At 59.7% G+C, this 24,676-nt stretch overlaps 1 protein-coding gene across 2 annotated transcripts; it reads left to right on the top strand.

The window, feature by feature from the left end:
* Positions 1-24,313, top strand: PIAS4 (protein inhibitor of activated STAT 4). Of its 2 annotated transcripts, none has more exons than XM_024134458.2 (11): positions 1-71; positions 5,052-5,478; positions 16,402-16,486; positions 17,187-17,228; positions 17,910-18,000; positions 18,123-18,251; positions 18,358-18,463; positions 21,055-21,128; positions 21,219-21,379; positions 23,409-23,539; positions 23,806-24,313. In XM_024134458.2, the coding sequence occupies exons 1-11, from the start codon at positions 45-47 to the stop codon at positions 24,072-24,074; spliced, it is 1,542 nt and encodes a 513-aa protein (XP_023990226.1). In that variant the 5' UTR covers positions 1-44; the 3' UTR covers positions 24,075-24,313. The 2 variants fall into 2 exon arrangements, with proteins under 2 accessions (XP_023990226.1, XP_028356096.1); XM_028500295.1 differs by having other exon boundaries at positions 15-71; positions 5,088-5,478.
* Positions 24,314-24,676: the final 363 nt, after the last annotated feature.

Below are 24,676 nucleotides of genomic sequence, written 5' to 3'. Positions count from 1 at the left end.
GCGACGGCTGGGGGCTCCCGGCGCGGGGGACGCTGGTGGCCAAGATGGCGGCGGAGCTGGTGGAGGCCAAAGTGAGTGAGCGGCGGCAGCGCCGGCCAGGGCGGGCGGGGGGGCGGGGGCCGGGCGGCCGGCCGAGGTCTGCGCCTTCCGCTCGGGGCCCCACAGTGCGGCCCGCCCGCGGCTCGGCGTCTGGCTCCCTCGCCAGCCCCTGGCCCCGGGGCTCCGGTTGCGGGCGGGGCGCGGGGAGGCCGGGGGCGGGGCCCCCAAAACCTCACCCCAGTTTTCGCGCCAGGGGTTCGGCCCCCAGGTGGGAGGTTGGGTTCTCCTACCTCCAGCTCAAGCGGTTGGGGTCTGGATCTCCCTAAGCACGGGCACAGGGCCGCGCCTCCCAGCTTGAGGCACAGTCCCCCCGGACAGCATGACTGGCTGACCTGCTCGTTCCCTCCTCGAGTTCGGCGCTCTTTGGCCTGGGGGAGTGTCTGCGCCTCCCCGCCCCCCATGGTACAGTGGGCTGGCATCTGGGTCTTAGTCTCCTCGCCTAGCTGACCAGGCTGGGGTTGGCGACTCCTGCTCAGAAGGGTCCCCTGACTTTTCTGCCACCGTTTCCACCATCCGGGGTGATGAGCTGGGGTCCTGAACCGCCCCCAAACACAGTGTGTCTCTTGGGGTCTCTACCCCAGGCTGGGGTTTGGAGCCAATGTTCAGCTCCCGCTCTGGTCCCAGAGCCCCGCCCCCCTCCCGACACCCTCTTCACCCCGGAGTGCGCGCGGCGATAACTGAGCTTGCCCTCCCCAATGGGATGGAGCCCTGGCCCCTGTGTCGGCGCCTTCCTAATAACTCTCTCCTCTCAGTCTTGGGTCTTGGGCTCTGCCTTCCTCCTCCCTCTTTACCCTCAGGACATAATCTGTGCTGCTTTGGACTCTGTTTCTGGGGTCTCTGGACCACACTCGCAGTATCAGACTCCATTTCCAAACCTTGTCTACTTCCCTTATATTCTACCCCATCGTGAGTCTACTGCTCAGATCACACTCCCTTCCCACACAGCCCCCAGAAACCCTGCTTTAGATATGTTTATGCGCCCCAGCTCTGGCATCTGAGGCACCCTTCTCTTTTTGCCGATCTCTTAACGTCGGTCCTTGGAGAGTCCCTGGCTGGTTGCAGCGTAGGGTAGTTAGGAGGGCGATCACGTGACGGGACAGCTGGGGGCTCCCGGCGCTGGGGGACGCTGGTGGTTAGTTTCTAGTCTTTCTCCCCCGTATTCCTGTTTGGGGTCCACATTCCACATCCCATAGATGCCACCTCTTCTCCAAGCTTGGGGCCCCTTTTAACCCTCTTGGGACTAAGCTGGGAGCATCCCTCTCCCGGGGATGTATCTTCCCCCAGATGTCTCCCCGAGGTGAGGCTCCAGAACCCTTGCCCCTGACTAGGCTAGGGTTCTTCCCGGAGAAGTTTACTCAAGGCCGCTGATCCCAGGGAGGTGGGGGACCGGACCTTGCAGGACCGAGGCACCGCCCCCTCCCCCTGCTGCTCTCCCCTCCCCAGGGTCCTGACCTGTAAATGTTTTCTTTCTCTTGCTCCTCCCTCTCCTTACACATCTCCCTTCCCTTCCCACTGGGATCTGAAATGCAGCCCTCAAGGTTCTGTGATTATAGGGTATTAGCCTCCATTCACCCCTGAGTGCCCTCTCCATATACCTGCATCACACACATGGCTGCCCCTCTCCGGAGTTTTGGGAAATTGAGACTTGCCCTAGAGATGCAGAGTCTGAACTCTGCCAGCCCAAGGCAGCAACCTGCGGCCTGAAGTCCCCTGGAGCCCTGAAATTTAACCTCCTCGGGCCGCTGTGGGGCTGTGGGGCTGTGGCTCTGGGCGCCCGCCCCCACTCCAGCCAGAGAGTAGGATCTCAACTCTTATATCATCCAGGGCCTTGAAATATGATCTGATGAACTCTACTTGACCCTCCAGTGGCTGGGGCCCCCCTCCCCAATTAGATCAAGTTGACCCTTTTTCAAGTGCTCTAAAACACGAACCTCGTGAGCCCAGCCTGCTCCCATCCTAGGGAGCCTTCTTTCTCCTTCAGTCCCTCGCTGTCACTGTGGAGTGCCTACCTGTCATTGAAATGTCCCCCTCTTTTAGGCGCTTTCCCAGCCTTTTGTAGCGAGAGCCGGAGACTTTGTCTTTTGGAGTGCATGATGGGCTAGTCCGAGGGGAGAGCGAAGAGCTTGTCGATAAGCTTGGAAATCTGAGACTCTTAACCTGAGGCGGCTGAGAGGGGCTTGGGGGTGGGGGTGGGGGAGTGGTCTGGGAACTCCCTGAGAGGGTGTGTAGCATTCTGCACAGAGCTCTTAGTTCCTGGAGAGAGGCACCCCTGTTAAGTTCAGCACAGCTGCTGTTTCTCCACACCGCTCCAAAGGAGCCCAGAGTTGAGGCTCTGGAAGCCGTTGGGGCCTGGCGCTGTTTATAAACACAGATCTGAGGGGCAGGCGGGTCAGGATGAAGCCACGGCAGGAAGTGGTCTGCGCAGCACTTGGGGCTTCTTCCTGAACGTTTGCACCCTGCTTGCGCGGCCCCCCCTCCCTCCCAGCGTCAAGGGCAGGCTCCTCGGTGGTGGCAGCTGCTGAGAAATCCGAGTCATGAACATATGGCAGCTCAAGGGGTGTGCCCCGGGATGCGCGTGCATGAGGCGGCTCCGGATGGCCCCAACGTGGTGGAAGGGGTAGGTAGGGGCAGGGACTCCCAGGGTCAGGAAGATGTGCTGTGGTCAGACTCCAGAAGGCCAGGCCCACCTGCCTTTGGCTCCATGGTGGGCGGTCAGCTTCCATATGACATTGCCTCTCCCCTGGAGCGCCTTGGGGCTCTTCCAGAAGAAACATCTTGTCTGCAAGCCTTTCTTCTCTGTTCAAGGTAGGAAGTCAGGCGGAGGGAGGCGAAGCCTCTTTGTTTTCAAAAGCGTTCAGACTCTTGGAAGGCCAGCAGACTGCTAGGCCCCCAAGCAGCGGGTGTGCTGGGGGGTGAGGGGGTTTCAGGCAGCTGGGTGTGAGTGGAAGTAAGCAGCCTCAGGAGCCCGATGGCCCCGAGTCCAAATACCGCCAGCCCTGCCGCGGATGCACGGGGAGGCCTTGGGCCAGGTGCTTGCCTCTCAGAGCCTCAGTTTTCTCACCTGTGTGATGGGCACCAGTCCTTGTGAGATTAGTGACCATGAAGGTCCTTGTGCTTGGCATTGGTGGGCGCTCCCCGTCTGCAGTGCAGGAGTAGGAGAAAAACCCTGCAGCAGGAGAAGCCCCCTCGAGTCTTTGCAGGCAGGATGGGGCCTCCCCGCACCTTTGTCTGTGTCATGTTGGGCCCAGCAGACCCCTCTGCCATCAGCAGGAGCCTGGCGCCGTACAGCTGGAAAGAATGTTAGAGTTCCCATTTTGTCCAAAGTGCACAGAAGCCTGACAGCGGACCCAGGGTCATCTGGGAACCTAGGGAAGGGTCTGGGCTTGAACCTAGGGCTCCTGAGTGCTGGAGCCACCATCAGATTCCACAGCTCACTCCTTGACAGTCCGGAAACAGCAGTGCCTTGTGGCACGTAACCAGCCTGGCAGGGGTCCCGCCCACCTCTGACCATCAGACTTTTTCTAGTTGAGTTTAAGTGATTTATTGGTTTCTTTGGGTACTGTTCTGCCCCAGGCTCGCCAGCTTTCCATGTCCACTGTCATCGCTTGTACTTTCTCTTTCTCCATCCCCCCCGGAAATGTCTTTTTCCCACCACGTTTCACTCATCACAGGTCAGCTTCAGGGCTTGGCATGGGTGGCCCCCATACCCCGCTGGCCCATCCCTCCGGGATACTTTGCTTATGTAGCTTATCGGGGAGCCCAGAAGGTCATGGAGGGCAGGCCACTGCCGGCCAGTCCCACAGAAAACACTGGGCTCCACTGCTCTCTTGTATTTGGTCTGATTTCGTTGGAGGGGCCCTGCCAGGTATTAATGGCCAGTCATCACTTTGCCACGGGTCAGTTCGTAGCCTCTGTGGCTGCTGGATCCCCGCGCTCCTCTGTTGGGGCTGATCCTGCCCCCCAGGGGACGTTTGGTGATGTCTGTGGGACGTTTGTGGTTGTCACGCCTAGGGTTTGCGGGAGCCCTGGCATCGAGTGCGCGGGGCTAGGGATGCTGCTCCACACCCCACCATGCCCGGGATGGGCCCAGTGTCCACAGCACCAAGCGGAGGAAGCCTGCAGGGGGGACCAGCAGACGCCTTGACGGCCTCGGCAGCGCTCAGCTGAAATAAGTCGGTGCTGAGGCAGCCTGGTAGAGAGGAGCCACCCCGGCTTCAGTCGGGTTTGGATCTTGTCTGTAACTGGAGCTCACCCCAACCTGGTAGGGGTGTTTGAAGGATCAGAGTTAAGTGCATAATCACACGCCCAGCTCAGTCCCCGGCAGGTGAGTCAGTACTAAGCAAGCGGTGGCTACCGTGCTCCAGACCAAAGGGAAAATGTGTTTGTGGCCGACGTTGGCTGAGCGCTCACTCTGCTTTACGTGCATCGCCTCATCTGGTCCTTCCCACATCCTGATGAGGTCGACCCGCCGTCCTCCCTGACGAAGAGGCCCAGGGTCAGAGAGGCCATCAGTGTTCTCGGTTGGAGAGCGGCTGAGGCTGTTTATGGAGAAGCAAGATTCCCAGTTCCTGCCCTGGGGATGCTTTCAGGCTTGAAGATGGGAAAAGAGGACCTAAAATAGAAGCAGTTGCGGGGGGGTGGTCAGTCAGAGGAGCTTTTGCTGCGTCGGTGATGCTGAGGAAGGTTGGAGGGGGAGGAGCGGAGCAGGGCTGAGCGGGGAGGGGACCTCTCAGGGGAGGGGGAGGTGGCAGCCTGAGCACAGGCGTGGAGGTGGGACCAAGCCCGGGCCGGTGGGACTGGGGCAGAAGCTGCCGCCTCCTCCTCCTGGGGGCCCCAGGCCGGCCAGCTGCTAGCAGGGTCTCACTTCACTATCCCCCCAGCTGGCCCAGGCAGTCCCTCACCCTGGTAGCGTGTCCCTCTGAACCTGTGTGTTTGTGGTTGCTCTTCCCCAGAACATGGTGATGAGTTTCCGAGTCTCTGATCTTCAGATGCTCCTGGGTTTTGTCGGCCGGAGTAAGAGCGGACTTAAACACGAACTTGTCACCCGGGCCCTCCAGCTGGTCCAGTTTGACTGTAGCCCCGAGCTGTTCAAGAAGATCAAGGAGCTTTACGAGACACGCTACGCCAAGAAGAGCTCAGAGCCCGTGCCGCAGCCCCACCGGCCCTTGGACCCCCTGACCATGCACTCCACCTATGAGCGGGCCAGCTCGGTGCCCAGGACTCCCCTCACGGGCCCCAACATTGACTACCCCGTGCTCTACGGGAAGTACTTAAACGGACTCGGACGGTTGCCTGCCAAGACCCTCAAGCCAGAAGTGCGCCTGGTGAAGTTGCCCTTCTTTAACATGTTGGATGAATTGCTGAAGCCCACCGAGCTGGGTGAGTCCCCGCCGCCCCTGGGGGCGGCCCCACCTTCTGAGTTCTCCCAGTGCCCAAGGCCAGCCAAGCAGCCAACCCAGAGCATTTTCTGGGGAGCAGCAAGGGCCGAGGGGCTGAGGGGGGCTTGTCCCTCCCAGGAAGCACAGGGGCCACCTTGGGGTCCTTGAATTAGTGACCTGTTGCCATGTAACAAGTTACCCCAAATCCCAGTGGCTTGAAACAGCCGACACCTCAGTTTCTGAAGGTCAGAACTCAGGAGCGGCCTGGCTTGGGGTCACTCAGGGAGGTCACAGTCCACCTGTCGGCTGGGGGCTGCCTAATCAGTAGGCTCGACTGGGGCTGGGGGTGGGGCGCTTACTCACATGGTTGCCAGCTGCTGGCTGGAAGCCCCAGTTCTTGCCGCCTGGGCCTCTGGGGGCTGATTGAGTGTCCTCCCAGCATGGTGTGGTGGCTCGCTTCCCCCGGAACCATGATTGGGGCGGGGGGCGGGCTGCGGTGGAAAGAGGGAGAGAGAAAGCTTGTGCACCTCTGTGAGTGCGTGACCCCACTGGAAGCTGAGGTCTCTCTCACAGCCTCAGCTTGGAAGTGGCATATCTTCGCTTCTGCCGCATTCCACTGGTCAGAGGAACCAACTCTGGTGCACCGTGGGCGAGGGCTCCACCGTGCTGGACCACCAGGAGGCGGGGGCACTGGGGGCCACCTGCAAGGCTGGCTTCTGTGGTCTTACTCCTGGTGACGAAGGGACTGGAGGTTCAACCTTCCCTCCCGCCCCCCGCAGAAGGCTGTTTCCTAGTAGGTAGCCTGCGGGAGTGACCTCGGTCAGCGGGTTCAGGCCTGTCAACATGGGCCGGCCCGTCAGGACATGGCCAGGTGTGCCTCTGAGAGGCGGGGTGCAGTGCGGATAGAGGAGATGATGCCGGGGAACCTCGTCCTCGTTTCTCTGTCCCTTACGTTGACTGAGGGACAGGCCTGCTGTGTATCAGGCCTGTAGCAGGCCCCCCCACCCCCACTCCGGACAGCCTGATGACAGGGCTGGGAGTGGGTGTCAGCCTAGACTCAGCCTTATATGCTGCCCTGAGCTCCGGGGCCAGGACACCAACCAGCCACAGCTTCCTGGGCCTCCAGGGCTCCAGAGAGCGAGTGGAATGCGATGGGGCTCTTGTCACCCCTCAAGTTTTACCAGGTGCCTGAGTGTTCCTGGAGACCCCTCCTGCCACTCATCACCCACCCGGTCACACAGCATATACCTGAGCACCTGCTGGGTGGGCACCCATCAGGGGGTGCAGCAGGGAGCAGACAGAGCCCCCCACCCTTGTGGAGGTTCCCTCTATCACCCCTTGTTTGGAGCCTCAGGGTGCCCCCGGCCTACCCGCGCTGTGGGTCCTGCCACCCGTCACAGTGGGCCCTGGTCGTGAGTTGGTCCCTGTGTGCTGTGGCCGAGGTCATGGCCCCTCCACGCCCCCACCCGCTGTGCCCTTGGCCACGCGGCTCAGTCCCTCCCAACCCTGCTGACCCAGCGGCCTGCCTTGCTCATCCAGGGGGCCCTTGTCTGCACACAGGCTTTAGCTCCAGCCAGCGCCGCTGGCCCCCTCTGTCCTGCCCTGGGTGGGGGGAGGGGGAGGGATGGCGGGCTCTCTCGGAGGGCATGTGGCTCCAGGTGAGGCTGTAGGAGGTGGAGGAAAGCGCTTCAGGTGCTCCTGACCCTGGGGTCTGAGGCCCCGCACTCTGGCCCAGGGCTCCACCCTCCCCTGCCTTCTCTCTGGCATCAGGAGGTGTTTCTTGCCAGCCCCCAGGTGGGGGGCAGGTTGGCTCACCAACACCTATCGTGGGGGTGACGTGGCAGCACTGGGGACCCAGGGCCCCTTCCTGAGTTTCTCCAGGATGATCTTCCCTGTCTCTGCTCCCCACAACCTCTTTCTAGATGCCAGGACCCATCCCCCCCCCAACCTTCCCCGACCCCGCCCCCCCCGCAGACTTTGGAGTCTCAGGCCTGGCTGGCTGGCTGGCTGGCTGGTTCTGGAGGTCCAGCTGAAGATTCAGACTCCTTCCTAAGGACTCGAGCATGATCTTTATATCAGGGAGGCTGGGTTTTTACAGGGAGGCTGCAAGGCGGGCTTGGCGCTGGGCAGGGGCCTGGGACTGGAGGTGACTTTGAACTAAGGGCCGGCAGCCCCCCTCCCCTGCCCGGACCATGGGCTTCCTTCCTGCCCGCGAACGTGCAACCATTCCCGCCCTACAATGCATTACTTTGCCCTGAGCCCCCAGGGACCCCAGTCACCTGATCTCCGGGAGAGTCTGCTCCCCTGTCTACACCAGAAATCACTCTACTCTCGTCTCAGAACAAAGAGGCCGACCCCACCCTGCCTTTGCTCCCACCCACTCCCCTGCCCCTCTCCCAGGATGTACCCTTTTCCCGAGACTCCCGTCTCCTCAGGGACTCCCCGGGGACTACCCGGGTTCCTGGGGGAGGCCTCATAGAGCACTGATGGTGGCCCTGAAGCTATCTGGTCCCTGCTGTTCCAGCACCGGCAGTTCTGTCCGCCTACCCCTCACCCTGGGCGCCTCCCCACGGGGAGTTCTGCAGCACTGGCATTGCCCAGGACCCACCTCAGGAGGCTCTAGCCAGCTTCCCCTTCCCCCTCACCCCTGGTCATGACCTGCCGACCGAAACGAGGCCCAAACAGTCTGGTCCTATTTCCCCGGAAGAGCCGCCGGCAGGCTCTGGGATGGAGACCGCGCCAGGCAGACAGGAGACATAAATCACGTGGAGGGGAATGTTCTGGTTGGGGGAGGGGAGGGGAATAATAGAGCCACAGACTGGGAGCTGGAAGGACCTTAGGAGAAAGATGATCCACTCCAGCGGGGGCTGGGGGTTGGCACCCAGAAAGGTCAGGAGACTAGCCCAAGGTCACACGGCATCCTGAGGGAAAGGACTCCGGGGCCGCGTGCTGAGCCATCTTCCCTCCTCTGACCCCCTCCCTGCGCCAGTGGCATCTTGCTTCCCTGTGGGGAAGCCCTGGTTCTGAACCACATGAAGGTTCTGGACCTCAGGCCTCTTCTCAGGACAGGGAGCCCAGCCATCTGGGCCAGGCACGCCGAGGGGTGCACCCCGGGGGGCAGAGGCGCTTGCTGCTCACCCACAGCAGAACTCAGAGGGACTGGGAATGCAGTCTCGGGTCCAACACTGCTGGTTGGGGCTCAACCCTCTTATGGCCGGAGGGTCCCCTAAGCCTGGCCACTTGGGGTGTCAGCAGGCAGAGGCTGAGTGTCTGCTCTGGGAGGCCCAGACCTCAGGGCCAGGGAGCGTGGGGGAGACGAGGTACCATCATGAGACTCGCCACGAGCAGAAGGAAGGAAACGCGACCTGTCCCACCGCTGCTCCTCGAGGCTCCCGGCGTCCTGTGGCCAGCGCCTTGTGGGCTGGGTCCACTCCCGTGGCCCAGCATGGTGAGCAAGCTGCCCCCCAGTTCTCCTCATGCCCCAGGACGTGGTCGGCGCTGACTCTGGTGGAGAGCCACTGGTCTAGCCCTGTCCCCACTGGGCAGGGCCAATATATCAATACGTCCCTCATTCAGGCTCCAAGCCCTTTGGCTGGTATTGTCCAAGCAAGGTAGTGGGATCCCTGACCTGGCGAGTTTTGCCAGGAAGGTGCCCTAGAGGTGATTAAACGGTGACGGGTGAGGAATGCTCCGGTCAGGGAGTGCGGGGTTCCCCGGGGGCAGGGAGGGGGGAGGGCGCTGTCAGTACCAGGAGCCCCTTATTGTGCATTTGTGGGAAGGTGGCAGTCAGGAAGCCTTCCTGGAGGAGGTCACAATCCCATCCAGACCCAAGGGATAAGTAACAATTAAGCCGGCCAAAGGGGGTGGGTGGGTGAGCGTGTTCCAGGCAGAGGCCCCGTGGTGAGAGAGCTCATGAATGGAGGCCATTGTGACCAGAGTGTGGTGTGCCACAGGCTGGGGAAGGGAGAGTGGCCTGGACGTGGATGGCAGAGACCAGAAGAACCAAGATCGGTGGGGCGCGGGGAAAGGTGGGGACCGACTGGGCTGTCCTGAGGGCTTCCCAGGTCTTGTTCTTTTGCGTCCTTTCTGAGGTGGATAATAATACCCCTGCGGCAGGCCTGCCTGCCGCCCCACAGCCCAGCGTGGTACCCACCAGGCCCATGGGCTGTCTGTGGCATCCAGGGGCAGGTGGCCTGACCCACTGGGCTGGCTGGGCCTCCCCTGCCCGTGGTGGTGGGAGGGGCTCCGTCAGCTCTGCAGCAGGTGGGTGCCTTGGGGAACACCCAGCGTTACTTGTGAGGGGGCCCTCAGGTGGGTGTGTAGGTTGTCCCAGGCGAGGCCTCCAGCCCACCCCAAGTCCTGCCAGAGGTGGCTCACCTCTGCCTGCTGTGATCCCCCCGACTTCCTGCCCGCCCCGGCTTTAATCTGCCCAACCTCCTTCCTGGTGTCTTCCCCACACACTTTACCCGCCAGAGGAAGCTTTTCTTTTTCTTAATTTTTTAAATTTTTTATTATTTTTTTAAGACGATTACTTTTTTTTTCAGTATTTAATTTTTTATTTGGCTTTGTTGGGTCTTAGTTGCGGCACACGGGCTCTTAGTTGTGGCACGTGGGATCTAGTTCCCTGAACAGGGATCAAACTCGGGCCGCCTGCATTGCAAGCGTGGAGTCTTAGCCACTGGACCACCAGGGAAGTCCCCAGAGGAAGCTTTTAGAATAGCAGGCTGGTCACGTTCTTCCTCCCTCCCCTCACCTCCTCTCTCTCGCCTGGCCTAACCCTACCCCTAACCCTCACCCTCACTCACTCTGCTCCAGCCTCCTCCAGCACTCCAGGCTTGGTCCTGCCCCAGGGCCTTTGCATGTGCTGTTCTTTCTGTCTGTCACACTCTTCCCCAGACACCCACATGGCCCTCCCTGCCCCATCGCCTGATCTACAGCTCATCTCCCTCTCCTCCTTACCACTCTCTCCTCCTCCGGGACCTTGCTCCCAACCCTGGCATTGTTGATCGCCTGGGACTGGCTTGTTCCCCACTGCATCCAGAGGACAGAGTGAGGTGGGGGTAGGTGAGCAAGGGCTTGGAGATGAGGAGCAGCCTGAAGGCTGCAGTGAGAAAAACTTTGAGTCATTCCTTCAGTCCTTGTTCCTCCCATAACCCCACGAGCAGGAAGTCTGGGTTCCTTGCCCCGTGAGTGAAGGAGCTGGGATTCGAACCCAGAGCCCTTAGTTGGGGCTTGTACCCGTCTGCCCCCTGCTGTTATGAGGCCCCTGCGCCCAGCCTGGGGCACCTGTTTTCCCACCTCCTCCAGGACGCCCCCACCATCACCACTGGGGCCAGGCCTCAGCCTGGAGGAGGGGACCTCGGGGGCCCAGGGGCAGGGGCTGCCTGCCTAAGGGCTTCAGGCCAGTGGGAGGAAGTCCCAGCTGATCAAATTCTCTTATTTTTTTAAATTTTAAAAAAATTTTATTATTTATTTATTTATTTATCTATGTGCCGGGTCTCAGTTGCGGCAGGCAGGGGCTCCTGAGTTGCGGCATGCACACTCTTAGTTGCAGCATGTATGTGGGATCTAGTTCCCTGACCAGGGATCAAACCCAGGCCCCCTGCATTGGGAACACGGAATCTTAACCACTGTGCCACCGGAAGTCCCCCGATCGAATTCTTAAAATCTCCTTTTCTTTCTATTTAAACTTTTGTAAAAATATGTGTTCATCATAGAAAACACTGGTTAACAGCAAAGAAGTCACGCGCTTGTTCTTGCCGCTGCTGCCTTCTGTCTGCGTGTGCAACCTCGGATGTGTGGTGTGTCCTGACTGCTGGTTTGTCAATGCTGGTTTGTCAAAACCCCGCCGCCGCCCCCCCCCCCCCGCCCCAGTATGTGGTGAGCACCTGCTGAGGTCATTAAATACTCTTTCCTGGTGACAGTTTGCAAGGCTGCCTGGCAGCCGCCTGCGTGTGTCAGGCCCTCTGTCGGGGTCTCGGATGGAGCCCGGGGGCTGAGTCCCTGGTCCACCGGCTCCTCCTGGGATTCCAGCTCCCCGAGGACCTTGGGGCAGGGGTTCTCCCTTTAGTCCCAGAGAGGTATTGAGGCTGAGGCCTTTGGGTGTGCTTGAGGCTAGGAGGGCGTGTACCTCATCCCAGCCCCCAAGCCACCTGGCGGGGGACCCCCATGGCCACCCTGCTGTGCAGCATGGGCGACAGTAGAGGTAGTTTTGGTTCTGTGTCCACGATGAACCAAAGACACTGGAAAATTGTGTTAATTCTTAGGAGGTGAGGGTTTGGGAGAAAAATGGAGGCTGGAAGGAGGTGGGGAGTGCCAGTGTCGCTGGTGGGTTGGGTTGGAGGGTGCGGTTTTTAGATACAAGCACTCAGGGAAGGCTTCATTCCAGTGGCATTCGCACAAGTTTAAAACACACCAGCGCTGTGTAGATGGTTGGGGGAGGAATGTTCTGGAAGAGGGGGTGGCGAGTGCAAAGGCCCCGAGGTATGTTCTTGGCAGGTGGGGAGCACAAGGAGGCACCCAGGGTGGCTGCGGTGGAATCAAGGCTACCAGGGCTGGGGACAGAGCTTCCCCCGAAGCCCAGGGCTGGGGGCAGCCCGGAGACCGGCAAGGGGTCTTCATACCGATCAGATGAGCACTGGGGGGGACAGAGCGCCCTGGGCGCGTTCGGAAATCCTCAACAACGGGATTGGCCGAGGGAGCTGAGAGTGGGGGTGAGGGGGCGGGTCACAGACTCCGCCCGAATCTCAGCCCTGAAAACTGGAAGGGTGGGGCTGCCACTGGTGGTGGATGGCCCAGGTCCCGGTTTGGGGGACCCCTGCCCACTGTGTCCCAGCTGAGCTGGCAGCTGGCCTCCCACCGGCCACTTGGCTTCCTGGGGTAACAGTCGGCCACCCCAGGCTGATGGCACAGCAGAAAATCGGGATTCGGAATGCATCCCGTGCCTCCACAGCAGGCTCATCTAGAAATAGGAGTCCTTCCGGGAAAGGGACTCCGGAGCCAGTTCGGCAACCCCTCTCGCGGTTTCTGCAGGAAGAGCTCCTTGGCTGGTGGGTGGGCCGTCCCCTCCCCTGCCTCCCTGGGGACTCTGTGGGGTGGGGGACTATTTTTGACACGCCCCCCACAGCCTTGGCGGCCCAGCTCAGATGTTGTGAGACCCCCTCCCCCCATAAATAATTGCCTGGGGCTCTTCGGGCAGGTCTGGGCGCATCTGCAGGTAGCCTACGTGCACCCCAGCCCTCCAATTAGGCGGCCTTTCTCAAGGGCCCCAACCGGGACTCCGGAGGACCAGCCCTCCCTCCACAACGAGCAGGAACTGGCAGCAGCAGCGTGGCGGTTTCAGCAGCCACCTCTTCCTGAGCGCCAGCTCCAGCCCCGGCACTGTGAACCCTGAGAAACTGGTCCCTTGTGTGGAGGGCGCACAGGCTTGGGTGGGGATGGGGGCGTGGCTGAGCAGAGCTGGGGTACGAACCCCGGCCCGGGAGCTCTGGCTTCTGAGCCCGGGCTGCTTTTAAATTCAAATTGTGTTTGCTTTTTAAATAGCCTACCTGAGGCTGCGCTTTGGAATTCAGAAGGTTCTGAAGCAGGGGTGGGCCGACCAGGGCTGGGCCCAGCCCCAGGGCTGCGTGCTCCCTATTGGCAGTCCCCCTACCCCGGCCAAGCCGGGCAGCCACGTGCTCGCCCTCACCGGCAGCTTTCATGGTACAAGGCAGGGTGGGGACGTAGAGGCAGAAACAGTGTGGCTCGCCGAGCTGAAAATATTTACACTCCAGCCCTTTGTAGGGACAGTTTGCCTACTGCTGTCCTAAAGGATTTGCAGTATAAAAAGAGCAGACGCCTTACCTCCCCCGGCTCTAGGGCCGCGGTAGTGGCCAGTTCTGGCACCCACTCTCCCCAGAGGCGGCTCTTGCACAGAACCCCTCCTTGGTTTTGGTTACACGAATAGCAGCCTGAGGTACACACTGGTCTGCACCTGCTCTTTCCACTTAAAATCATCTTGGGGATTAGTCTCTGTTGGAGCACAAAGAGCTGCTTGATTCGTGACTCCCTGTGTTCGCGGGAGCATAGTATTCCTCCACGTGGGGCCTGGAGCCGATCTTCCTTTTTTGGCTGCGCCGGGTCTTAGTTGCAGCACACGGGATCTTTGTTGCGTCATGTGGACTCTTAGTTGCGGCATCCGGGGTCTCGTTCCCTGACCAGTGATCGAACCCGGGCCCCCTGCATTGGGAGCGTGGAGGCTTAACCACTGGACTGCCAGGAAAGTCCCTTGTTTAGTTTTGGTGGGGTTTTCCTTTTTTTTTTGTTTTGGTGGGGGTTTTTTGGCTTCATCAAATTTATTTTTAAATAGAAGTATGATTGCTTACAATCCAATATTAATTCCGGGTATCCAACACAGTGACTTGATATTTTTATTCGTTACAGAATGATCACCACTTCTCAGTGTAGTTTTAAAATTTTAAACATTGAGGTATAGTTTACATACAATGAAATCCACAGATATTTAGTGCGTAACTTGAGTTTTAGCGAATGCATGTGACTGAGTAACCCCAATGCCACCAAATACAGAACATTTCCATCACTGTTAAGTTCCCGAGGGGCCCCCCTACCACGCAGTCCTTGCCTTCCCCCGACCCCCAGAGGCCGCCTCTGTTCTGAGTTCTATCACCATAGATTAGTTTTGCCTGTTCAGTAAGGTGATATAACACACATGCAGCATGTACTTCTCTGCGTCTGCCTTCTTTGGCTCAGCTTTGGGGCTTCAGATTCTTCCGTGTCGATGCATGGACTACAAGTTTTACTGTATGAATGTACCACAGCTTGTCCATTTGTTCTTCTGTTGTGGGCACTTGGGTTGTTTCCAGTTTAGAGCTGCCAGGAATAAATTAGCCAGGCATTCTTGCACAGGTCTTTTTGTAGACATACTTCCATTTATTTGGGAAATAGCTAACAGCAGATTGCTGGTTACAGGGTAAGTGTATGTTTAACTTTACTAGTCATTGCCCAATGGTTTTCCAAAGTGTCTGTACCATGTTACAACCACCCCTACCCCCAGCAGAGAGTCCAGGTTGCTCCAGGTCCTTGTCAACACTTGGAATTGTTGGTCTTGTCATTTTAGCCACTTTAAGTGGACGTGTGGAGGTTTTCAACCAATCTTGCATTCCAGGGCCAGATCCCAGGGGCCCTGACTGTTTGCTAATATTTTGTTAAGGATTTTTTACATCCATGTTCATGAGGGATATTCAGCTGTGTTTTTCCTTTCTTGATGCATTTTTGTCAGGTTTTGGAAGCAGGGTTATGCTGGCCTCGTTAAAATGAGTTGAGAAGTGTCCTTCCTCCTCTAGTTTCTGGAAGAGTTTATTTATTTGTTTTTGGCCGTGCCGCATGTCTTGCAGGATCTCAGTTCCCTGACCAGGGATTGAACCTGGGCCCCAGCAGTGAAAGCCCAGAATCCTAACCACTAGGCCACCAGGGGACTCCCTGGAAGAGTTTATATAAAGTTTATATGGTTTCTTCCTTAAACATCTGATTGAATCCACCAACCTGGACCTGCAGTTTTCTTTGTGGAAAGGTTTTTAATTATGAGTTCAGTTTTTTTTATCTGATAAAAAGCTTTTCAAACTGTCTATATGTTTTGGTGCCAGTTTTGATAGTTGGCGTCTTTGGAAGAGTTTGTTCATTTCACCTAAATTGTCAAATTCATTGGCATGAAGTTACAACCCCCTATTGAAGGCTATAGGATCTGTCCTGATGTCCACCTTTCCTTCATGATAGTTTGTGTTCTCACGATCTTATCGTTCTGTCTAGCTAGGTATGTATCAAAGAACTTTGGCTTTGTTGGTTTTCTCTGTTGTTGGCTTTTTGGTTCATTGACTTCCATCTTTATCTTTAATTTTCTCCCTTCTAATGGCTTTGGCTTTTAGTTTGGGCTTCTTTTTCTAGCTTCTTGTGGAGGAAGCATACATCATTCATTTCAAACCCTTTTCATTCTTTTTTAATAGAAGCATTTAAAGCTATTGCTTTCCCTCTCACAACTGCTTTAGCTGCCTCCCACAAGTTTTGGAGTATTGTATTTTCTCGTTCAGTTCAGAGTGCTTTCTGATCTCACCTGGGGTTCTCAGTACAGTGATGACTGAGAGTGAAGAGCCGGCTCTTCACTGCCAAGGTCTCCGTCCCCGGCAGACTGTCTCGCGACTTCTGCACCCAGTGCTCCATGATGGCGAGCAGGGCTCTGTGTGTGCTGTCCCGGCTGCCCTCCTCACACCTCCCACTGTGAGCCACGCCAGGCTGCTCTGTGACTCTTATTTTGTGCACTTGGAGGTTCACTGCCGGTTCACTTCCGTATCTCCTTGGCTAACCCGTGAGTGCCGGAGGCGGGACCTTGTTCAGCTTGTCCCCATTCCCTCTGGCAGTGCCGTGCTGAGCCTGCTGAGACCTCATTACGTGCGGGGCCTGGGCCGAGTGCTGCATGGTTGGGCACGTGGCTCACCAGATGCCCAGAACAGCCCTGGAAGTTGGGGACAGAGTTGTTGCGGGCATCTCACAGACCTGGAGAAAGTGGCTGGCCCGAGGGCACGTGGCCTGGTGTGCTGCATCCTGCCGGCCCAGCAATGCTCTTCTGCCCCCGCCGAGCAGTTCTCGGTCCTCTTGAGTAGATGCCTGAGCCCCGGAGGGCTGAAGAGGCTGCTGCTCCCCGAGTGGCCCTCAGTGGGGGACATGGTGGGGGGCGTGAGTGCTCCCTGAACCATGGGCTGTGGTTCTCCTTACCCAGGAAGGGGCAGGATCCCCCAAATCCATCCCACCTGGGTGGGGCTCAGCCTCCCGTTTCCTACTTCCCAGTCTGAAGAGGGCCAGGCCTGTAGGAATGACCATGGTTGGCACCCTCGCCAGGGAACAGACGTGACCCTGACCCCAAATTTGTCTCCAGTTCCACAGAATAACGAGAAGCTTCAGGAGAGCCCGTGCATCTTTGCCTTGACGCCCAGACAGGTGGAGCTGATCCGGAACTCCAGGTGCGCTGTGCCCGCCCCCTGCCCGCCGCTGTGGCAGCCCAGGGCAGCCTTCGCCAGGACCGCAGCAGACCCTGGGCTCGGCGTGGCAGGGAAGGGTGGCCCCCACCCCGTGCTCAGGGCCCGCGCGCTCTCACCACCCTTGACCCACAGCCCCAAGGTGGGCCAATCGTCCCCCTTTAACAGAGTCCCCCACTCACTGCTCCGGACATCAGGGTCGGAGCGTTCTCTGTGGGCTGTGGAGCAGCATCCCTGCCCCCACCCCCTCGATGCCAGGAGCCCCCCAGTCGTGGCCACCACAGATGTCCCCAGACATCCCCAGTGTCCCCTGGGGCACAGCCGCTCCGGTGAGCAGATAAGGGACACAGGCTGGCCCCAGGGCTCTGACTCTGCTCTCTGAGGCCTTCAGTCTCCAGCTGAGACACAAGTCACTGTTAGGGCCACCGCTTCTCTGGCACAAGGCCCACACCCACCAACCCTCTTACTATCCGTACCAGCCCCCCATTTTCCAGAGAGAGGCGGTCATTTGCCCAAATCACCCGTGAGTAAATGGCAGGAGAGAACGCTCTAGTCAGTACTCTTGGCCTTCGGTCACCATGGGAAGTAGTGGGTTAGTCCGTCTGGCTGGTCCCCCCGGTGAAGGGTCAGAGGCGGCTGCTGGGCGCTCTCCCGCCATTGACCCTCCCCTCCTCCCCCCGCGCAGAGAACTGCAGCCTGGGGTCAAGGCCGTGCAGGTCGTCCTAAGGTAAGCCCAGGTGTGCTCGGGCCCCGGGGTGGGTGGGGACACGACCCTTGCCCACCTTCCCCTTCCGCACCCTGGGAGGCCCCAGGACCCTCTCTCTTGGACTTCAGTTATGTGGAGTAAATTTCTAAGAGTGGAATTGCTGGTACATAGGGTAGGTTTATGGCTTAAGTTTCAAATATAGAAAAAGCAATTTTACTTTTCTAAGTGTTAATTTCTATTGCTCCTATCAGTACTTGCCTATTGTATGAGTAAACTAAATCTTGCTAGTTCTTTCTTTTGTGAACAAATGTCAAAGTAAATTCTCCATATTCCTTCCCACCCCGTCCCCCCAAAATAGGTTTCTAGGAAATAGGTAGGTAGAGATTTTTTTAAACAATAGGCTTGTAAATATTTGCCCCATGGTAGGTAATATACAAATTACATTTTTTATTGTTTTCTGAATGTGCTACCAGCACATGTGTACACACACACACACACACACACACACACACACGCACCCCACACCCCCACCCCCTTGCTATCTGGCCTTGTCTGTGGGTACGCCAGCATGCATCCCCACTCAGGCCAGATACGGGTCCTGTCACCTCCACCCTCGCCCCCCATCTGTCCTCCCTGCCCCTCCCAGCGGGCCCTCCCCTGCCCGAGGTGCCCGTGGCCCTATGGTCCCCGGTGTCCTTGCAGAATCTGCTATTCAGACACCAGCAGCCCTCAGGAAGACCAGTACCCACCCAACATTGCCGTGAAGGTCAACCACAGCTACTGCTCCGTCCCGGTGAGTGAGCCCCCCTGGCAGCCCCGGATCTGCTGCGGGGGGCGAGGCAGAGAGTGCAGAGTGGGGTGGGGGGGGCACGTGGAACACCTTGTGATGGGCGCAGCCGTGGTGTCTGCTTCCAGGGCTACTACCCCTCGAACAAGCCTGGAGTGGAGCCCAAGAGGCCGTGCCGCCCCATTAACCTCACCCACCTCATGTACCTGTCCTCGGCCACCAACCGCATCACCGTCACTTGGGGGAACTATGGCAAGGTGAGCAGCCCCGGAGCTCCCTCCCTCTGCCGCCCTCCCCTGCCCTCCCCTGCCCACCCCGCCTCCATTGGCGCAGCCCTGACTCCCCTCCCTCCCCCACCCCCAGAGTTACTCCGTGGCCTTGTACTTGGTGCGGCAACTGACCTCCTCGGAGCTGCTGCAGAGGTTGAAGACCATCGGGGTCAAGCACCCGGAGCTGTGCAAGGCACTGGGTGAGCCCCGGGGCTTTTTGCACTGCTGGGTGGGGCTCCCCACGGTCCCTGGGGGTGGCCATGGCTCCATCACTGCTGACCCAATTTGCTGGGCACAAGGCACAGGCCTGGTCCTCAGGAGCTTGTTGCCTGTGTGGGACCTGGACCTCCCCGGGTCCGGCCATCACCCTTGGCGGTTGGGGAGCTCTGGGAGGTCTCTGGAGGATGTAGAAGGAGGAGGGGGAGCCAGGCAGCGAACCATCAGTGCAAAGGCCCTGAGGCAGGGACGGGCCGGGTGTGCCGAAAGCCCCCAGCGAGCTCTATGAATAGGGCGAGGAGAGCCGGGGTTGGTGGGTGAGGAGCCTTGGAGGGCTTGCAGGAAGGGGAAGACCCCAGGTGATCAGCGTTCCAGGCGGGTGCTTCTGGTGGCTGTGCGGGACCGGGAGGGGGTGGGGCCCGCGCTCAGCGGGAGCAGAGGATGGATTCCCAGTTGGAGGCACACGTGATGATGAGGGTCTGGCCCGGAATGCTGAGACCATTGGTTTTTTTTCTTTTTTGTACTTTTAAGAACCAGAAAAAAGGGGGTGGGGATACACAGAGCATTAAAAAACCCCAGAGGAGCCACTCGGACGGGCAGATAGAACCTTCCTGTGTCCTGCTCCGGGGGCTGCCCACCACACAGCGGGGGCTCAGGAGTTCCCTCTCTGGTCGCCTGGAGGCCCTTGCGGGGTGCCTTCTGACTCCATCCTCACTTCGTATCTGGGCAGTGGGGCCTGGCCACGTCACAGTCTGACCAGTGGGGACACTGAGGCCAGTGTGGCAGAGTTAGGGCTCTGTGACCCCAGGACCTCAGCCTAGGCACCCTGCCCTGCCACCTGCCTGTTTCCTCAAATGGCCCTTTCTTCGACCCCCCCCCCACCACCACCTGCCCGCTTGGCAGGTTCAGGCATTGGCACAGGGCTGGGCAGGGCTCATCCAGGCACCCGTGGGCCCCAGGGTGGGGACGGGCATGGGGAGGCCTGGCTTAACTCCTCCGTGACCGGCCTGGAGCCAAGGCCTGGGGCAGTGCAGGGGCCGCGGCAGCAGCCCAGGCCCCTGCTGGGGCGGGCAGGGCCTCCCCTCTGAAGCAAGCCCCCAGCTTCCTTCCCACAGCCAGCTCAGGCTGGGCATCGTGCCTGCTGGGTTGCTGTCTGATTGCAGCCGGGAAGTCCTGTTCTCTGTCTCACTTGAACCCTTTCTGCTGCGTGTGCCCTCCCTCTCTCTATTAGGTAGAGGAGGACCGAGGCCTTGCTTTGAAGCATGATACGCACTGCACCCATCCTCAGCTGCCCAGGGTCTTTTTCAGGGGCCAGGGTCTCTGGGTTTACCATTTATCTGCACCTCTTAGCCAGAGATGGGAGCCACAGGGTGGCTGAGGACAGTAGGGGCATTGAGGGGGTGGGAGGACAAGCTGGCAGGTCACCCTCAACCCTGTGTGGGAGGGGGAGAAAGGCTCTCTGCAGGAGGGGGCGCAGGTGTTGTATCAAGGAGGGAAGGGCAGTCCCATTGTCCAAGACGAGTGCCCTCCACTCTGCAGGGCCCAGGCATGGTCCCGAGCCATCTGGGGATGGAGCTGAACTGCTGCCCCTCTCAGGTTGGTCGGCCAGCCTCCCTGCGCCCCCTGCAGGCCCATCCCCAGGGCTGCAGTGGGCCAGTTTCCTTCCAGGCTTTTTTCCTCCACCTCGTGGGCTCACCGTGCGGTGGCTTTATGGTGGGCGCCCGCTGTCTTCTGATCTGTTAGAGAAGCAGACTCAGACGGTGCAAGGGAGCTGTGCTCGTGGGCTCACTCCGCTCTCTGAGGGTCCCTGGTGAGGCTCTCCTGGCCTTGGGGCTTCCCAGCCCTTGGAGTGGTGCGGGAGGTCCTGGCAGTTTTCATCAGAGCTAACAGTCACAGCAGGTGGCCTACGGCAGCTCTTTGTTGCCTGGATCTTTCCAGAAAAGGGCGGTCTTGTTGGGGGGCTGGCCCCCCTCGTTGTGCACCCAGGTTATTGTCAAAAATAAATGGCTGCTGCTGAGGGCTTTTTTTCTTTTTTTGGCTCCTTTGGGTCTTCGTTGCTGCTCGCAGGCTTTCTCTCATTGCGGCAAGCGGGGGCTGCTCTTCGTTGCGGTGCGCGGGCTCCTCATTGCGGTGGCTTCTCTTGTTGCGGAGCAGGGGCTCTAGGCGTTCAGGCTTCAGTAGTTGTGGCACGCGGGCTTCAGTACTTGTGGCCCACGGCTCTAGAGGGCAGGCTCAGTAGTTGTGGCGCACGGGCTTAGTTGCTCCGCGGCATGTGGGATATTCCCGGACCAGGGCTCGAACCCGTGTCCCCTGCACTGGCAGGCGGATTCTTAACCACTGCGCCACCAGGGAAGTTCCTGCCCAGGGCTTTTTTAACATAGATTCTCCTCATAGTCCTGGGTCCTGGAGCTAAAGCAGGTGTCTCATTGTCCTGGGAGGTGAATATGGGGTGCTCACCGTGTCTAGCTGAGGCGAGCGGTGCTGAGGGTGTTCACTGCTGCCCTCCTGAGCATCTCTGGCTGCTGGGAAAACCTGCCCCTGGGCCCCGCTGACACCGGCCACCCCTTCCCCACAGTCAAAGAGAAGCTGCGCCTGGACCCCGACAGCGAGATTGCCACCACCGGCGTGCGGGTCTCCCTCATCTGCCCGGTGAGTCGGGGTGCGCGGGTTTGTGGGAGCGGCTGGGTGGACAGTGCTCGCCGGGCGGCCGCTCACACCCGTCACCTCCCGCCCCCGCAGCTGGTGAAGATGCGGCTGTCGGTGCCCTGCCGCGCGGAGACCTGTGCACACCTACAGTGCTTCGACGCCGTCTTCTACCTCCAGATGAACGAGAAGAAGCCCACCTGGATGTGCCCGGTGTGTGACAAGCCAGCCCCCTACGACCAGCTCATCATCGATGGGTGAGTCGCTGGGGCACACGGGGGTCCCGCCGCCTGCCAGGCTGTGCTGGGCTTGGCCCCTCGACTGTCTGGGCCTCTGGAAGGAGGAGTGGCGCCATGCAGCTTCTGAGGCCTCCTGGGGCCTCCGGGCTGCCCAGCAGCGCCCTGTGGCAGCTCTGCAAGCCCTGGGCTACAGAGAGGTGGCTGTCAGCCCTGCGGGACTTGTCAGGGCCTTTGCTGTGTGGGTGGCAGTGGCGTAGCTTAGGGTTCAGAAGTGGGTCTCCAGATCCACGAGGTCCACTGTTGCTTGCCACGTCACCTTGCATTTTGTGAGTCTGTTCCTCCCCCATGTAAAATGGGGACCTGAGAAGCCCTAGCTTCCACCCCATTGCACGATTTGGGGAGCTGCTTCTCAAATGGCGTTCAGCAAGGGCTTGGTCACATCCTCCACATAGGAAGGTGAAGGGGACGCACGTCTTCCCAAAACTCTGACCGCCTTCTGTTGGGCCCTTTCCTAGGTGACACCAGCGTGCGGCCAGGCTGTCCCCTTAGCCTAACCAGCAGGCCCTCCCCATGCCGCAGGGGGGACAAGGGAAAAAAGGCCATTCTCCCTGAAAGGGAAACTTTGCTCTGATCTTAAGTTTCCAGAAACTGAGCCCAGCACCTGACTGACTGGCTCCTGCCAGGCGCCAGCCACACCCACTTCTGTCCCCAGAGCTGGGGCTGGGGAAGGGAGCCTGGTGGCCCAGGCAGGAGCAGACCATGGGCCGGCCCTGGACCACCGACTGCATGGCCCCCGCCTGCACACGATGGCCGAGGCGCGGCTGGGGTGTGTGCCACGGGGAAGGGGGTAGCCCTGACCTGCAGTGGCCACATGTGAACTGTCCCCACGGTCGGGTACTCGTCTCCCTCTGGTCACTGCGCTTGAGGTCTGAGAAGCCCTCCCTGCCAGCCGTCCAGGGAGGTGGACCTTGATCATCCTCATCTTACAGATGAGGAGACAGATTCAGAAGGGGTGGCCACCAGCCCAGGCCCCCAGCTCACAGGTAGCCGGGCAAGGACTTCAAACCCAGTCTGACCAGCTTTGAGCCTGGGTCCCATCCCCGGAGGAGCCGAGCAGCCACCCCAATGCTGTCCAGCCTCGGGTGGAGTGAGGAGGCCCCTGGGGCCAGGCACAAGGGCTGGGCCTGAATGGCAGCTCTGTTCCCAGCCTGGCAGCTGTGCAGCCTGGGGCCCGCCTTCCCCCCCCGCCACAGGCCTAGAGCAGGTCACTCAGGCCCGGGTGGTGGTAACTGACAGCTCTAGGGACAGACGGGGCTGGGGCTGGGTAGTGTGACTGTGCCCCACACGGACTGCCATTCCATCAGCCCATGTGGCCTGGGTATAGCCAGGGAGGCTTCCCGGGGGAAGGGTCCTTGAGTCGTGCATTTATTCCACAAGGCTCTGCCACTTGGTTTCTGGCCCTTAGCTAGGTGATTTAGGGGTCCCCAAAAGGACTCCATCCCAGACCCTGCCTTCAGGGAACTCCCAGCTGGACATGTGGGATGGGAGGATCGAGCCAGAGACAGACATTCCTATTGCTTGTGCTCTGCTTGGAGAAGAGGAGCCGTAGAGTAGGGCTTTGGAGGGTGAGTAGGAGTTTTCCAGGTGCAAAGTATGTTTCAGGCAGAGCTGTAGTCATACTGTGGTGACCCTCTGCCGCACTATGGCAGAGCTGTATTCATACTGTGGTGATGGGTCTGGGAGGGGCCCCGCCTGCCACAGAGGGTGTCCTGGACAAGGCCTCCCTCCTGTGTGACCGTGACTGAGGCGGTCAGAGCCACCTGGAGGCAGGTGCAGTGTTGATGTTGAACGAACGCTGGGGGCTCTGGTGTGTCCCTGCTCCCGGCCTGGCATGGGCCCCCGCCCCGAACCTCAGGTCAGAAGGTGCGGCCAGTGCTGTCCTGAAGCCACTTTTGGAGAGCAGGAAGTGGCTCGGCCAGCATCCCACCCCCCGGCCAGGGGAGCAGGGTGGGGCCCAGGAGTCAGCACGCCCTCCTCCCGCCCCCAGGCTCCTCTCCAAGATCCTGAGCGAGTGTGAGGATGCCGATGAGATCGAGTACCTGGTGGACGGCTCGTGGTGCCCGATCCGCGCCGAGAAGGAGCGCAGCTGCAGCCCCCAGTGCCCCATCCTTGTGCTCGGTGAGGCCTCAGCCGGGCTTTGCCCGAGTTTCTGTTCCCAGAGTTTGCTGATTGCTGCGTTTGACTCTATCCCGCCGCGTGGCCCTTTTCTCTGAAACGCGACCGTCCTGGTGGAGTCGGTCCCCCCTGGAGCGGGGCGTCTGAGGCGCTCCGTCCTCCGAGGTGTGCTGCTGCGCAAGGCTGTCCCCGCCCCTCGCCGGCCCCGATTTCCTTGCTCTGCGGGTCACCTGCCATCCTGAGCGTCTGTCCCTGTCTCTCTTCCACAGGCACCTCGGATGCTAATGGGCTCCCATCCACCCCCAACGTCAATGGCGGGGGTGGCGGCGCGCTCGGGGGCGCGGGCGGCGGGGGCGGCGCGGCGGGAGGCGTGGAGAACGGGAAGCCGGGAGCTGACGTGGTGGACCTCACGCTGGACAGCTCGTCGTCCTCGGAGGAGGAGGAAGACGAGGACGAGGAGGACGAGGACGAGGACGAGGAGGGCCCCCGGCCCAAGCGCCGCTGCCCCTTCCAGAAGGGCCTGGTGTCGGCCTGCTGACCGCTGGCCACCGCCGCGACCAGCCGGACACTCGACTTTCCTGGTGCTCACCACGCAGAGGGGCACAGGCGGGCCTCGGGCACAGCGGGAGGAGTGATTTTTTTTTTTTTTTCTTTTTATTGTTGTTCATTTTGTTTTTCCACCCCTTTCCCTGGCTCCTGGCACCTGTACCTCTGGACTCTCCTTTCGGAGGATTAAAAAAAAAAAAAAAAAGTAAAACGACAAAAAAAAAAAAAAAAGTCCCCCCCCAAAAAAAGAAAAACAAACAAAAATCAAACTTAAAAACAAGACAAGCCACCCACACAGCCGCTTCCCCGGCCGGAGTCGGAGCCCGAAGTCAGAGCCAACCCTGGGAAGGGCGGGTGGGCCCAGGACGCCGTGCCCCCCGGACGACCATTCCAGCTGGTGCGAGGGACCGGGCGGTGGGGACGCGGGGAGGACAGCCTCTCCCCCAGCAGCAGCCCCCGACTCTGACGTTCGTCTGTTCCTTTGCTTTCTCTCTCTCTGCAAGCGTGTCCTCTCCTGAGAGCCGGGCGCAGGGAGCGTTTTTTTGTTTTTTTTTTTTTTAGCCGAGAAGCCATGGAGTAGGGGGGGGGAGGGGG

Source organism: Physeter macrocephalus, chromosome 2 (genome assembly GCF_002837175.3).
Source record: "Physeter macrocephalus isolate SW-GA chromosome 2, ASM283717v5, whole genome shotgun sequence".
In the NCBI taxonomy this organism is placed as follows: Eukaryota; Metazoa; Chordata; class Mammalia; order Artiodactyla; family Physeteridae; genus Physeter; species Physeter macrocephalus.
The sequence above is the reverse complement of the archived record's forward strand: the minus strand, read 5'-3'. Positions and strand labels throughout refer to the sequence as shown.

What these genes read in the sequence shown, in the direction of transcription:
- PIAS4 (XM_024134458.2), top strand. Translation starts at nt 45, where the DNA reads ATGGCGGCGGAGCTGGTGGAGGCCAAA. An exon ending in GAGCTGATCCGGAACTCCAG is followed by an intron (nt 16,487 to 17,186) that starts GTGCGCTGTGCC and finishes CCCCCCGCGCAG; the next exon opens with AGAACTGCAGCCTGGGGTCA. An exon ending in GCCGTGCAGGTCGTCCTAAG is followed by an intron (nt 17,229 to 17,909) that starts GTAAGCCCAGGT and finishes GTGTCCTTGCAG; the next exon opens with AATCTGCTATTCAGACACCA.